Source organism: Chiloscyllium punctatum, chromosome 10 (assembly GCF_047496795.1).
Source record: "Chiloscyllium punctatum isolate Juve2018m chromosome 10, sChiPun1.3, whole genome shotgun sequence".
Taxonomy (NCBI): domain Eukaryota; kingdom Metazoa; phylum Chordata; class Chondrichthyes; order Orectolobiformes; family Hemiscylliidae; genus Chiloscyllium; species Chiloscyllium punctatum.
The window spans coordinates 42,946,656-42,962,163 of record NC_092748.1 but is presented as its reverse complement, the minus strand read 5'-3'; the positions used below and the strand labels follow the sequence as shown (position 1 = coordinate 42,962,163).

The 15,508-nt window shown below is 40.9% G+C and overlaps 1 protein-coding gene across 1 annotated transcript in view; it reads left to right on the top strand.

The window, feature by feature from the left end:
• The window catches only part of ankar (ankyrin and armadillo repeat containing), a 143,939-nt gene that overhangs the window by 84,253 nt on the left and 44,178 nt on the right, over positions 1-15,508 (top strand). Inside the window, exons 13-14 of the mRNA XM_072578292.1 lie at positions 3,907-4,075; positions 9,668-9,909. Of these exons, the coding sequence (XP_072434393.1) occupies positions 3,907-4,075; positions 9,668-9,909 (411 nt within the window). The remainder of the gene's footprint in view (positions 1-3,906; positions 4,076-9,667; positions 9,910-15,508) is intronic.

Genomic DNA, 15,508 nt, shown 5'->3' with positions numbered 1-15,508 from the left:
TTGTTGACAGATTAAACACTGTAAAGGTTCCAAGCGCCTATATTGAGTCAAAAATACCAAAAGCCCCAGAAATCAGAAATCCCACCCACATAGTTCTGATTTTTGCACAGACATGTTCATGGAATGTAAATTGTGCAGAGCAGAATAGGTCTGTTTCAGTTAATTTATTTTAGATGGTCAGAGCATATCTTTGCTGAAATGACATACCCCAATGGATTCGATTCTAGATCACATCTTAGGCTTAGATTGGCACCCCTTTATTCTGAGGTGCCCTAGGGTCCTGGACTCTCCTGGAAAAAACATTCTCTGAACATTTACCCTGTCAATTTCCTTAAGAATCCTGTATGTTTCAATGAGATCAACTCTCATTTTCCAAAACTCCAGTGAGTAGGGTCCTATCCTGTTTAGACTTTGCTCATGGGACAATCCCTCCAGGCTGGGAGCCATACTGGTGAACCTTCTCTTAACTGTCTCCAATGAAATAATACCTTTCCTTGGGTGAGGGAACCAAGGTGCTTGCAATATTCCAGATGCGGTATCACCAGCACATTGCACAGTTGCAGTGAAACTTTCATACTCATTCCATTGGCATTTCGGATTACCTTCTGCACCTGTGTGCTTGCTTTTTGTGTTTCATGTATGGGTACTCCAGCTCCATTTGGGTTGCACATTTCTGCGTGTTTTTTCCATTTAAATAATATTGTTTTGTTTTTCCTTCCAAAATGAACAACTTCAAATTTTTGCACATTATACAAGTAGCTTCTAATACAATTAATATGTTTTAAAATATTGACAAATACTGAACTTGCTCATGAAAACTTTATGTTTGCATTAATAAAAATTAGTTTAAACATGAATTTGAACCTTAAATTCAATGAGGAGAGCTAGTACAATATGCATTTGGATGATGATTACATCCAAATTTGAAACTTTATTCAAATCTTTCAGCCTCTGCCAACTTTTGCTTCAGCTCATCTGTTGGAGACTATTGACAGTATTCATTACCTATTTCTCCTTGGTACAACATGTTGATTAGCACATCACTGCAATGTAGAGCTACAAAATTAATGATTGGGAAAGGGTATCAAAGAAAAGCTCACAGCTCTCATAATTCCATCATTCTGCACTGTCAAACACACTATTATATTTTCAGTGAAACTAACTGTTGACTGAATGTATAATAGTGAAAACCATCCACTCCTGATTATAGTCTCCACATTCTGTTTTAGCAAATAATGATGGGCATGTCAAATCACAGAGTTCATTAAGAAAGCTTTCTGTCAGATGGAGAATGTAGACATACTGTGGGACCTATTATAAAATGAGGATAAATTGAGCATCAGAACCATATTACCAGCATCTTCGTCACCCAGCAACCATTCCTTGGTTTGCAGTGATGGTTCAGTAGAGTTGCCTCAATTGCCTGCTACCAGAATACCAAGTATCAATACACACATTTTGCTGCTTATGGTCACCTAACAGCTGGATGTTGAGTGTGTAAAATCTCTTTTGGGTCTGGTATAAGACCCAGTTGGCATCTTGTATAAGTAAAATGCAATCTGTGATGATAGTTGCCTTCTTTCATGCATTGGGGTGCCTGCAATCCTAGCAAAGCCACATATTCACTTTTCCTGCTGGTCTTTGGGAAGAGAAAATGGAAGTTAACTATTCTGTTTGAACAGGGCATCAGTAATCTCCTTTACAGCACATTAGATGACAAACTGTAAGATGTAAACAATGACAGGTATCCCCCGCTATCCAAAAGTAGAGCGTTCCTATGAAACCTTTCGTAAGCCAAAATGGCATAAAGTGAAGAAGCATTAATTTAAATGGGAAAATGTTGCCCTTTATCATAAAAGTGAAAATCCTCTTCAGAATTTCTTTCTGTTAGCAAAAACAGGTACTAATGTAGGTCCTTTATAAAAGCAAAGTGGCATAAAGCAAATTTTTGAAAAACAGGGGATGCCTGTATCTGTAACCCAAGCTTGGAAAGATCCAGAACTTAAATGTTAATCATCACAGTTTTCTACACAGTAATATTTCCTCTGATGTAAGCTTTCTGTGATTGCTACAACAAGTAGCATATTTTAGTGAGTACATTCTTATCAAAGAGGAGGTCATTGAGAACTATACAGTATGGGGGGGGGGGTGATATTTACAAAACAAATTGGGGGGGTTTGGGCAAAGAGATATGTTAAGAGTAAAAGGATTACCAGGGAAACAGTGGCACCTATTAGAGACCAAAGGGTCATTCGGTGCATGGAGCCAGATGTGAATGGGTGAGATTTGAAGTGAATATTTCTCAGCTGTACTCAAAAAGGAGAAAGATTTTGTAACTGAAGATTTCACTTGGAATGTTGAGGTTTTAGACCATGTTAAGATTAATTAAGAGGAGATCTGAGGTGTTTTACCAGGCAAAAGTGTGCATCCCCAGGGCCTAAGATGTATCCCAGGCTGTTATGGGAGATAAAGGACGAGATTGATGGGGCCTTGGCAGAGATATTTAACTTGTCACAGCATAGACATTTGGGAAGAAGGGCCTGTTTCAATGCTAATCAATTCTTTGACTCGAAAGTGCAGACATTGTCACTTTGTTTTTTTTTGTCTGAGATTCTGGTAAGGAGAAATGATCTCCTGCTGAAATATCTTCTTTGTGTTCTTCCTCCCCTTAGCTCTTGTATCAGAATGTCTTGGTCTTCATGGCCTCTACTCATTCTCTCATTCATCCTGGACTCCAGGAGGAATGTTTACAATTAACCCCATGCCTGTAAGCAACTAGCTTTTCAGAGACCTTGGGGTTAAATCAAAGTTCTTCAGTGTTTATCACACCACTCTCTGTAGATTCTTGCAACTTTTAAATTCTAAGAAAAGCACTATATAGCTGTATAATCATAGTAACATCAGAGGAAATCGAACAGTGACTAATCAACTTCTTTTATATCCGTTGAATAGTACTGGTGAACCCTACTCTGCTGCCTAATGCATATTCACCTCTGCGAGGTTAGGAAAGGGTGTTGGCTAGAGCACTGAGCTTTGAAATGGCGCAGTTACTTCAAGTTGGCATTACATATATTGATTGTATCATGATGTTTGTACACTGTATCCTTCTGGCAGATTTTAATTGTTAGTATACTTCTGAGTGAAGTTCAAAGCTGAAGTGTGTACATGCAACAAATGCCATTTTGATCCCTCCGCAGCATTGACAGCATCAAACCAATGGCCCAAAACTGTGTCTTCAATCTTTTAACTGAGCCATTAGGACGTTAAAGATATTTTTAACTCTCCTTTTCAGTTATGACATACCTGTAAGCAGATTGAGACTTGAACTCAAGCTCCCTGGACCAGTGGGAGGCACAATACCGTTGTGCCACTAAACCCTTAAACTGGGCTGCAATGAGTACAAAAGCAAGAAATTATGATAAACTTTTGTACAATATGGGAATTTCAGCTACATTGGATAGACTGAAAAAGCTGATTTTCTTAGAAAATAGAAGGTTCATCATTCATTTGACAGAGATATTCAAAATTGTGAGAGATATGCATATCTGTTGATGAAAAGGTCAAGAACAAGAAGACACAGATTGACAAAAGAACCAAAGGTGGCATATGCACTGAATGATTTGGATCTAAAATCCACTAGTTGAAAGGTGACTTGAGAGATTCAGTCATGGTTTCCTTGAAGGAAAGGAGTTGTAGGGTTGCAAGGGAATGGTGGCAGAATGAGTCTCACTGTATTACACTTCCAGAGAACATGGGTTTGATAGGCCAAATGGCCTCCTTCTGTATTGTACTATAAAAATTATTTAGATTTCTGTAACTTTAACCTTAAATTTATGTATTCTCTTTGACTCATTGGAACTGTGCCTAATGAAGTATCCTTGAACATTTATTCTTTTGATTCCTTAGGGTGCAATTCCTCCACTGGTGAGGATTTTAAATTCTGAAGTCGAAGATGTATTAATCAATGCAACTAGATGCATTCGGATATTATGCACTAATAATCCAGTTAATCAGACCTTGGTAGCAAATGAAGGAGCAATTCCTCTATTAGTGGAGCTGTTAAGTGTGACTTCAGGTAATTTGTTTTCAAACAATTTTCCAAAATTGTCGATTGGACTTAATGCTCAAGCGAAATTCAAGTAGAGTTGGACATTTGCCCATAATGAGTGTACTGATTCCAGTTTTCACGGTCAACTTAATTTCAATGAGATTAGTTTGCAGCATGATAGATTTTAGTTGATGGAAGCTCACTATTTGGATCCAGGATTGATTTGTTGCTGAAGAATTTGAAAGCCTAAATTAAATTAGTAAATTAAATTTACTAATCTTAAGTATGTGTAAGCCCAAAATATCTGCACAGGGTCCACAGGATACCAAGCATCATTGATAAAGACCTTCTGCACGTTATCAGGTTTAGGATGGAGACAATGCTTATCGTAAAGACAATGCTTATCGTAAGAACAAATACAAGATGTGACCATTATGTACAAAATGTTTAGTTTCATGCATCTGTCACCATCCTCATTGTGGTTAGCTTGCAGAAAGACTGGGCAGAGTTTTTCTTTTTTGAAACTAAGCATGGAGGTGTGTTTAAAAACAGGAACAACTTCCATATGGGGTAGGTGCTTTGTTTTGCAAAATTATGTTCTTCTCAGCTCATTATATATGCACAGGTAGGTAAGATCCCAAATTTCATGGGCATGAAATCTGAAATCCCCCCGGACCTTCAAACCACCAACATCTAGTTACCATATTTAAGACACCAAGACAACACTCAACTCTCTGCAACCCAGGGACATCACAGCCCATCATCCCACACATTCTTGGAGATGACACGGAACAGGGCAAATGTGGTTCCATGCTTTAACAATACTGCCCTAGAGATTCTTCTGAAGGCTATCCAGGAGAGAAAAGACATTTTTCTTTCCCCAGTTGATGGCAACAGGAGACCATCCTGACTGCCAAAAATAGTCAGGGCAGAGATAGCTGCAAATGTTAGTGCCAGTGGATGGCTCAAGAGCTGCAAGATGAAAGATTTCAAAGCCATAACAAGGTGAATGATCTGCTCCACTGTACTTTGTCCTACACAACAGCTTATTCAAGCTTCATGCTCTATACGTGTGAGTTAGCATTATAAAACTGCCACTGCAAAATACTGCCTCTTGGGAAGCCAGACATTTTCATCAGATGTCTCATATACAGTCAATATCTGTCATTTATTTGGAGGTACTATGTAGCATTACTAGCACCACAGTAAGTATTGCCTCCCACACATCTGGCAAGGTTAACATTTCAAACCGAAAAGAAGCTACAACACGTAGCAGCTCACACAGTATCAGGTCACATACCTTCCTTATCACCACGAGAGGAATTTGCAGATCTGAGGAATTTGCCAATCTGATAGCTTTTCCCCGAAGGGTTTCATGGGATTTGGGCATTACCTCGAACTATGATCTTTTGAGTTTTTTTTTAATTCAGACATGAAATGTAGGTTTCTCTAAGTGGACCAGCATTTATTGCCATGTTGGAGGGAAGGGTGTTCCCATGAATCTGCTGCCCTTTTCCTTCTAGATGGTAGTGGTTTGCTGCTTAAGGAATCTTAGTGATTTTCCTAAGTCCTTCTTGTAGATGGTGCACACTGCTGCTACTGAGTGTTGGTAGTGGAGGGGGTGAATATTTGTGGATGTGGTGCTAATCAAGCAGTCTGTTTTGTTCTGGATAGTATTAAGCTTCTTGAGTGTTGTTGGAGCTGTACCCATCTTGGTAACGGGGAAATTCCTCCACATTCCTGACTTGTACTGGAATTGAGGCCTCTTTCATGTCCAGCCATTCTTGTCTGTCCTGGTCAGTTTTCTGACATCAGCCAGTGTGGCTGTTTTGCTTAGACACATCTGTTGGCCCACTGGCATCCACTCCTTGCAGTGTAAGTATTTAACATTAAGTCAAACTGTGTTTGACTGAGACTTCCTGCACCTCCACCCTCGAACCCCACCTCTCCAACCACAACAAGGACAGAACCCCCCCCAGTCCTCACCTTCCACCCTACCAACCTCCGGATACATCACATCATCCTCCACCATTTCCGCCACCTACAAACAGATCCCACCACCAGAGATATATTTCCGTCCTCACCCCCATCCCATTCTGTAAAGACCATTCCCTCTGCGACTCTCTTGTCAGGTCCATACCCACCACCAACCTACCCTCCCCTCCCAGCACCTACCCCTACACAGAATTGCAAAACCTGTGCCCGCACCTCTCCCCTTACCTCCATCCAAGGGCCCAAAAGAGTCTTTCACATCCGTCAGAGATTTACCTGCACTTCCACACACATCATTTATTATATCCGTTGCTCCCAATGTGGTCACCTCTACACTGGGGAGACAAAACGCCTTCTTTGTAGAATGCTTCAGAGAAAATCTCCAGGACACACGCAGAAACAACCCCACCGCTCCATGGCCGAACATTTTAACTGCCCCTCCTACTCATCCAAGGAGATGCAGGTCCTGGGCCTCCTCCATTACCAAACCCTTACCACCTGATGCCTAGAGGAAGAATGCCTCATCTTCCACCTTGGGAATCTTCAACCACATGGAATAAATGTGGATTTTACCAATTTCCTCATTTCTTCTCCCCTCACCTTATCCCAGATCCAACCTCCTAACTTGGCACCACCCTCTTGTCCTGTCCTATCTGTCCCTCTTCCTTCCCACCTATCCGCTCCACCCTCCTCTCCAACCTATCACCATCACCCCCACCTTCATCCACGTATTGCATTGTCAGCTACCTTCCCCCAACCCCAACCCCCCTCCTCCCCGGCTCCCATCTATCTCTCAGCCCCTTCAGCCACCCCCTCATTCCTGATGAAGGGCTTATGCTTGAAATGTCGATTGTCCTGCTTCTCGGATGCTGCCTGACCAGCTGTGCTTTTCCAGCACCACACTCTCAACTGAGACTTCTCATTTGCCAATCAATTTTGAAATATTTAACCCTGAATCTGTAAGCCAAAGAAATAGCTTGTTTATGAAGGTGGCAGAAAACACCTTCTTTTGCACAATTGTTTCCCTTCTGGGTACCCTGGATTTTACTTCCAAAATGTAAAAAAAAGCAAAGATAGCACCAACAAAATCACTTGTAATATTGTACCACTTCTAACCAAACAAGTAGACTTTGTTAACAGCAAAATTATGCTTTGTGTTGAGTGAGAAATAATTCTCAATTTAAATTAAAACAAATCACACTTACAGGCCCTCACTTTGGGTCATTTCATGGGAAAAGAAACAATGTAGATTATAAAAATCTAAAATCTAAAAAGATAATTCTTGAAGTAATCAGCAGTCTAGGCAGCATCTGTGGAAAGAGAAAACAGATATCGCAGATCAATGATCTACATTAGTTCTGATGAAGAGCCACTGCATAGATACTGCCAGAAATGCTAAGCATTTCCAACAACTCCCCTTTCAACTGGAGCACAAAATCCCTTTTGCCAACCTTCCAAAATACAATTAGTCCTTTTATTATTTTTTGTAATTTCTGGCCTTATGTGTTGATTCATTCTTAGATTTGTACTTTCTATCCCTTCCTTTCATGATCTGTTTATTTCCCATATTATTGCCTTTCTCTCTTTTGTCTCTACACTTTGATTCATCACATCATCCCACATTTGATCACTTTTCCCCATTACTTAATTTAAAACCCTCTCTGCTTCCCTAGTTTTACAGCTCTCTGGAACACTAACCACAGCACAGTTCAGATGTAAACTGTCCTATTGGCACAGACTCCACTTTCCCCACTGCAAGTTCAATACCCAGTTAAATGGAATTCATTTCTTCCACTCCAGTCTTTGAGTCACACATTGTTTGTCTAATCTTATTGTCCCTGTGTCAATTTGCACATGGTTTAGGCAATAATCCAGAGATTATTTGAGGTTTGAGATTTTGCTTTTTAACTTGTTTTCATTCTGACTATGCACAATCACTCTCCTTGTCCTGTCAATGTCACTGGTGCCCACATGGATCATGGTGACTGCAACCTCCCCTTCACACTGTAAGATTCTTATCAGCGCTGAACAGATGTCCTGAATCCTGGCAGCAGCAGACAACATAACACAGTAGTTGCAACTTCCCAGTTTTTAACTGGTCTGTCAATCGAATAGTATTTCCTTGTCTTCTTAATACCAATAATCATTTTTTTCCCAATTCAGCAACAAACTTACTTATCTACTGCAGTGTAAACCTCCCCAGTGATTTTTACTTTGCCTTTCTGGTCTTCTGAGAGACTTGTGAGAAATCTTTCTTCAGCATGTTAATATTACTGCCTATCTGTGTGAGATTGTATACCCATATTTTCTAAAGTGAATCCAGGGATGCATCCCATCATCTGAGACCATGCACCCCTTTCTGGGACATTTGCATGCTTCAGTTACAACTGTGACATGATAATGTGTTTAGCATTTACCAGCAGCCTCATTACTCAAACTTTGCAGCTCCGGGGCCAGTTGTTCTACAAAAAAAAATTCACAGGAAACTCGTGACCAGTGACTATCAAGAATTCAAGGTTTAGGATTGGGTATATGTGATGGATATGGAACATGACCAAGAAAGTGCAGCACAAGTGAAATTGAGTGCCCTTCTGAAAAATGGTCAAAGACCGCTTACTATTTGCAAGAATAAACAGCACAGTTGCAATCACTGAAAAATAGTGCTGATTTAAGCTATTTAAGTATGTGAATGGAGCACACATGATCTGAATGTGTAAGACCAGTTCACAATGTGAAAGTAGTATCAGTTGCAAAACAGTGCGTGAATGGAACACTTACTAAGGAAGCAATGTTAATTCTGCACTTAAAAGGCTTTACTATGCATTGAGATGATTCTCAGTCCTTATATCTGCCTGCATGACAAAGGAGTGAACAATAACAGATTTGCTTGAAGTCAGGTTGCAGTATTGCTGACATCCCTGATTCCTGCACAGTAGAAGGTAATTGAACTGGCTGAAGAATAGGGCAGATGTAAGTTTCAGACTGTGAGGCCAGAGAATCAATACAACATTGCCAATCTGGTGTTGCGAATTCAGCATACAGAAGTCATGCAACAGTGCTCAAGGCAAAGGAATTACTGACAATCTCCCTCCAGCTGCCCTTCCTCTTCTTGGGTTAGGAATGTGTTATTGTGCACCAATAGGTGTGAAATAAAGGACTGACTTTTCTGTTCTGCATGTTATACATTTCCCCTGCTGTGCTTTGTGAGTTCCACCACAGTGTCATGAGCCAAGTATTTGCAGATAACCCCTGTTCATGAAGGGCCAGCCCTGCAATTGCACAGTTGGAGGAAACAGCTGTGATCAGAATGGCTGAAAACGTTCAAGCCCTGTACCAGTTCAGATTACCTTCTTCCCTCTTTCTCAATCTCTCCCTTTGCCTGAGCTATGGTGATTAAGTCAATGCCAGTCATCCCTCTCTAATGAGAGAACGTCCTCTAAGAGTTTTGTACCTTTACTTACCAGAATCCTGAATTAGATATTGATAGGCCTACTGCTTATGTTTATAGCTCCATTTATTTTCTATTCATGAATCATTGGGATTACTGTCAGCATTTTAGTTAATCATCCAGACTTTGTAATATGACAAAGAAGAGTCCTAACTCTGATATGTGCAATTTTCATTTAGAGGCTCTGCAGGGTGATGCATCAGTTGCTTTGGCTGAAGTTGCACGTGGTCACACGATGAACCAAAATGCGATTGTTGCTGAAGGTGCAGTGGTCGCACTTGTAAACATCCTCAGTGGACGGAAAATCAGGATGCAGATGAAAGCAATAAAAGCAGTGGAGGTTTTAGCTGACGGAAATGCTGCAGTTCAAAAAGAATTCCTGGAAGTATCTACTGACAAGCACATTATGAAGCTTCTCAAGGTATTTTTTAACTGTAAACATATTTGTGTAAGTTACATAATTTTATAAAGCTTGATAGTTTCACCACTAATCGACAGATTGGGCATTGTACACCATCAGCTGCTTCTAAAAAATAGAGGCAGTTTGGGAAAGAATTGAGCACTTTACATAGCATTTCTCATTGAAAGATGGCACATAGGCCTTGCAGATAAAACTTCCAGTCCACAGACAATCAATATATAGGTATACGCAGTAATATACAAATATTAACTGCCATGTTATGTATCTCACAATTCTCCACAAATTTAATACATTTATTGGTTTATTATGCAAATTCAGTATCACTATATTTATATGGAACCTCCAGCACAAAAATGGGCCATTCACCCTAACATATCCATGTACGTATTTATCATACAAAAAAGCTTCATCCTTCCTTTTCTCATTTAACCCTATCAGAATATTGTTTTGCTCTCTTTTCCTCAGAAAACCCAATGATTCATTAAATACAACTTTGTATTTGCCTCAACTACTCCTTTTATAAATATCACTTACATAGCATTTTTGAAAGTTTCTACTAATTTACCATTTAATTTATTGTTTACTTTTCTCCAATTTGTTAATGAGATTTATGTGTCATTTGCAAGGTCAGCATTTATTACTTACCTGATTGACTTGAGAAGGTGTAAGTTAGCCACCACCTTAAACCACTGCAATCCCATCATGTAATAATTGTTAGAGGGAGCTCCAGTGATATGAAGGAATAGTGAAATATTTTCAAATATATGGATATTGTTTGACTTTGGAAGGAACATGCTGGTGATCAGGTTCTCAAGTGCCTACTGCCTTCATTCTTTCAGGCAGAAGAATTTGAAGAATATTCACTGAGTTTCTGCACTGAATATTGTACACACTGCAAAAACAGTGCACCAGTTATAATAGGAGTGAATACTTAAGGTAGAGGATGACGGCTAATCACGAGGTGTCGCTCTGTCCTGGATGGTGTTGGTTTTCTTGAACATGTTGCAGGTTCACTTTTCCAGACATCTGATGAGTATTCCTTTGCAATCCTGACTTATGCCTTAATGGTCAGCTCCAAGGACTTGCTGCAGAATACTCAGCCCGTGACCTTCTCTTGGAGACATAGAATTTATCAGGCTCATCCACCAAGTTTGAGGAAATGGTAATACAAAGGCTGTTATTCAGCGATGGTCACACTACTGAATATTTAGGGTTGGTACTCAGACTCTCTTATTGGAGATGATCATTACTTGATACTGTCATGCAAATGTTCTTTGTCATTTATCAGGTTGTTTTTCAGGTCTTAGTGTAATGTGATCAGATTACTTCATTATCTGAGGTGTGACAATTGAAGTAAAGATTGTGCACTCATCAGCAAAGATTATTGATGAAGCTGCTGAAGATAGATTGATAAAGGATACCATTATAAGGAAGTCCTGAAGCAAATATGTTAAGTTGTAATTATATGGATCCTATATTCACAAGCTGTATAGTGATTGTAACAAGGTCAGCAGGTGGACCTCATAGAATAAGAGTTCCTTGACTGTGGCTGACAACCTGGTCCAATCAGGGGACCCTGACTAACAGATATAAAGAGAGTGTCAAGAGATCTGGTCCCAAGAGATGCCTCCCTGTATGGCATCTGGGTAGCATTAGCTCATAGGTGGCCCAATGGAGAGAAATGCATAATAACATATGCATCCAGGACTTAGTCTATTGCAGAGCGTAAATACACCCAGATAGGGAAGGTAGCTTTTAGTGGTCATATTTGAGTCAGGAAGTTCCAACAATACCTTGACAGATGTAAATTTGTAGTACTAATGGATGCCTGCTAGGTCTATGTAAAGAGGACAAGGCAGTGATGTCCATAACTTCAGGCTAAGTACAGCAGTGGGTTCTATTACTAAGTGTGTATAATTACAAATTGGAACACTGTGAGGCAAAGTACCAAATGCCGTTGAGCCGTTTCCCACTGGCAGATGAATTGCTGGCGTTATCATCACTGGAAGAGTCTAGAAAGGTTTTAAATTTTCTGGATATACTTCCAACCACACCTGACACTTTGGACACAGAAAGATCCAGTCCTGGCAAAACTGAAATGGCGGTGGTGATGGAGGAAATCATAAGGCCATTGCAACCAGAACTGAAAATTTTCTTGACGTAGAGACAAGATCACAGCAGAGGACTGCATATTATTATGGGGAGCAAGGATGATTGACTTGAGCAAATGTCACCAGCAGATAATGGCTCAAATCAACCAGGGTCATCCAGGGGTTTCCAAAATGAAGATATCAGTGAGAAGTTATATCTAGTAGCCAGGACTGGATACTGGACATGGGTGTATTGGTGAGGCAGTGTCCAGAGTTCCGATAAGGACAAAAATTACATTCGTGGGAATTGCTGAGTAAACCTTGGAAAACGGTTACATGTCGACTATGTAGGTCCTTTCAGGGCTCAATGTTCTTAGTCATTGTGGACACCACTCAAAGTGACTGGACATGCAAAGAGTTCATTAATCAAAAATGGAGATGATGACAGAAAAACTGTGCACATCTTTCCACAATATACCGACTCCTGGAAGTGTTGATTAGAGATAACAGACCATCATTTGAATCGAATTGTATCAGACAGATAGGGACAGCTCCATACCACCCATCAACCAATGGTCTGGCAGAAAGTGCAGTGCAAACTTTGAAGGCAGGCTTAAAGAAACAGCCTACAGCTTCATTAGGTACCAAGCTGACCTGATTCCTATTTGATTGTAGGATCACCCCTCTTGCAACAACAGGGGTATCTCCAACACAGTCGCTAATGGACAGAAGATTCTGCACCAAATTAAATCTGGTCTTCCTGGACTTAGGGGTGGGGGGGGGGGGGATGGTGACTGGAGGATGAAATGGGGGGGCGGGATGGTGACTGGAGGATGAAATGGGGGGGCGGGATGGTGACTGGAGGATGAAATGGGGAGGCGGGATGGTGACTGGAGGATGAAATGGGGGGCGGGATGGTGACTGGAGGATGAAATGGGGGGGCGGGATGGTGACTGGAGGATGAAATGGCATCAGGAATGCCAATGCTGGACATAAGATTCTGCTAAGCAAGAGAGAAAGTTTACTTCAGGGATGAATTTTGGTGTAGAAACCACAGGAACCGCTCTGCATGGGTAAGAGGCATGGTTGACATGAAGTCAGGTCTAGTGACATATAATGCATGGGTAGGTACAATGGTCCTGAACAAGCCCGTGGACTTCTATATGAAAGCTGCAAACTTGCAAATGATGCAGGAGCAAAGCATGCGCCGCTCTTCGACTGCCTTTCCAACTGTCCAAGAACCCATGCATTCTCCCTCTCCATCAAGTGTTGAAGATATCTCGGAATCTGACATGGACACAGTGGATGTTGCCTGAATGCTTTTGCCACCTGAAGAGGAGAATGAATTACGTCTGAGATGCTCTGAGTGGAAGAGGCAAGCTATACAGTGCATTACGTGCCACCTGTATTAGAGGCAGTGTTGGAGGAACCTGACCTGGTGCGAAAACACCCTAGGAGGAGCTACAGAAAAAAAACAGCCTATCTCCTCAGACTCAGAGGGGGAGGGCTGTAGTGATGGTAACAAGATCAGCCAGGTGCATTAGGGCTGGTCCAGTCAGTGAACCCTGGCTGACAGATATAAACAGGACTGTTCACATCTGCACACGCACACCATGGGTGCTGGGGGAAAAAATAAGCACTACCGCAGTTATGTGGTAGTGTGGGGGTTAAATTTATATATATAACAAAAATAAACAGGACTGTTAAAGGTTCTAAACACTCTGAGAGCTGGCTCTGAGGAAGCTGGATCAGAGTCAAGGACTTGATATATGTAAATAAAAAGTGAATTGATAATGGAGTATCACCCTGTGTGATTTCAGGTCACTAGACCCAAAGTGTTAACTCTGCTTTCTGTTCACTGACACTGCCAGACTTGCTGAGCTTCTCCAACAATTTCTGTTTTGTTTCACAGGTCTATTCCTTGTGCTGCATATGACTGTAACCAATGCAGAGTTCATTAAACTCCCACAACCATGTTTGTGTTTCAAACTCCACATTCCCATCCACTCATGACAACCTTTAATTCAGTTGTCTAATAAAAATTTGTCAATATTCAATTATCTTGCTTCCATTATCTTCTGAGGATGAATGTTCAAAAATCACACAATACTCTTGACAGAAAAATAAATCCTCCTCTTTTCTGTTTTGCAAGATTGACCCCTAATTTTAAAACACTAGTTTCCACTAGTTCTGGATTCACCCGCAATATTTCTGAGAAAGAGTCATCAAACACAAAACATTAACTCTGCTTTCTCCCCATGAATGACACCAGACCAAAACTGTTTTTGTTTCAGATAGATTCATAGAGTCATACAGCATGGAAATAGATCCTTTGATCCAACTCCTCCATGCCAATCAAGTTTCCCAAACTGATCTAGTCCCAGTTGCCTGCATTTGGCCTATATCCCTGTAAACCTTTTCTATTCATGTACTGTCCAAATGTCTTTTAAATGTTATAACTGTATATACATCTAACACTTCCTCTGGAAGTCATTCCACACACGAGCAGATAGGGGAAGCCTATCTGTTCTGAGCTGATAGGGGAAGCCCTACCTAAGTTTTTTGCTTAGGTTTACACTAAGGAAAGGGACCTTGTTGTGAATGAGAACTTTGAGAAGCTGGGATACAGACTTGAACAGATCAAGATTGATGAAGTTGATGTGCTGGAAATATTGGTAAACATTAAGATTGATAAGTCCCCAAGACCAGACCAGATTTATCCTAGGCTGCTCCAGGAAGAGAGAAAAGAGGTTGTTAAGCCACTGGTGAAGACCTTTGCCTCTTCACTCTCCATGGGAGTCGAACTGGAGGATTGGAAAGAGGCGAATGTTGTTCCTCTTTTCAAGAAGTATAATAGGGAATTCCCTGGCAATTACAGACCAGTCAGTCTTACGTCTGTGGTCAGCAAAGTTTTAGAAAGAATTCTGTGGGATAGGATTTATGAATATTTGGAAAAGCATAACATGATTAAAGGCTTGGCTTTGTGAGGGGCAGGTCACGCCTCACAAATTTTATTGAGTTCTTCAAGGAGGTGACAAGACAGGTCGCGAAGGTCGAGCAGTGAATGTGGTGTATATGGACTTCAGCAAGGCATTTGATAAGATTTCCCATGGTAGTTTCATTCATAAAGTCAGGAAGTATGGGATGCAGGGAGACTTGGCTATCTGGATTCAGATTTGGTTGGCTGAGAGAAGGCAGAGAGTGGTTGTAGATGGGAAGAATTCTGCCTGGAAGTCAGTGTTGAGTGGGGTCCCGCAGGCCTCTGTTCTTTGTAGTTTTATAAATGACTTTGATGAGAAGGTTAAGGGATGGGTTAGTACATTTGCAGATGATACAAAGGTTGGAGGTGCCGTTGATAGTATCGAGGGCTATTGCGGACTGCGGCGTGACATAGACAGAATGGCAGATGGAGTTCAACCTGGATAAATGCCAAGTGATGCATTTTGGAAGGTCAAACTTGAATGCTGAATATAGGATCAAAGGCAGGATTCTTGGCAGTGTGGAGGAAC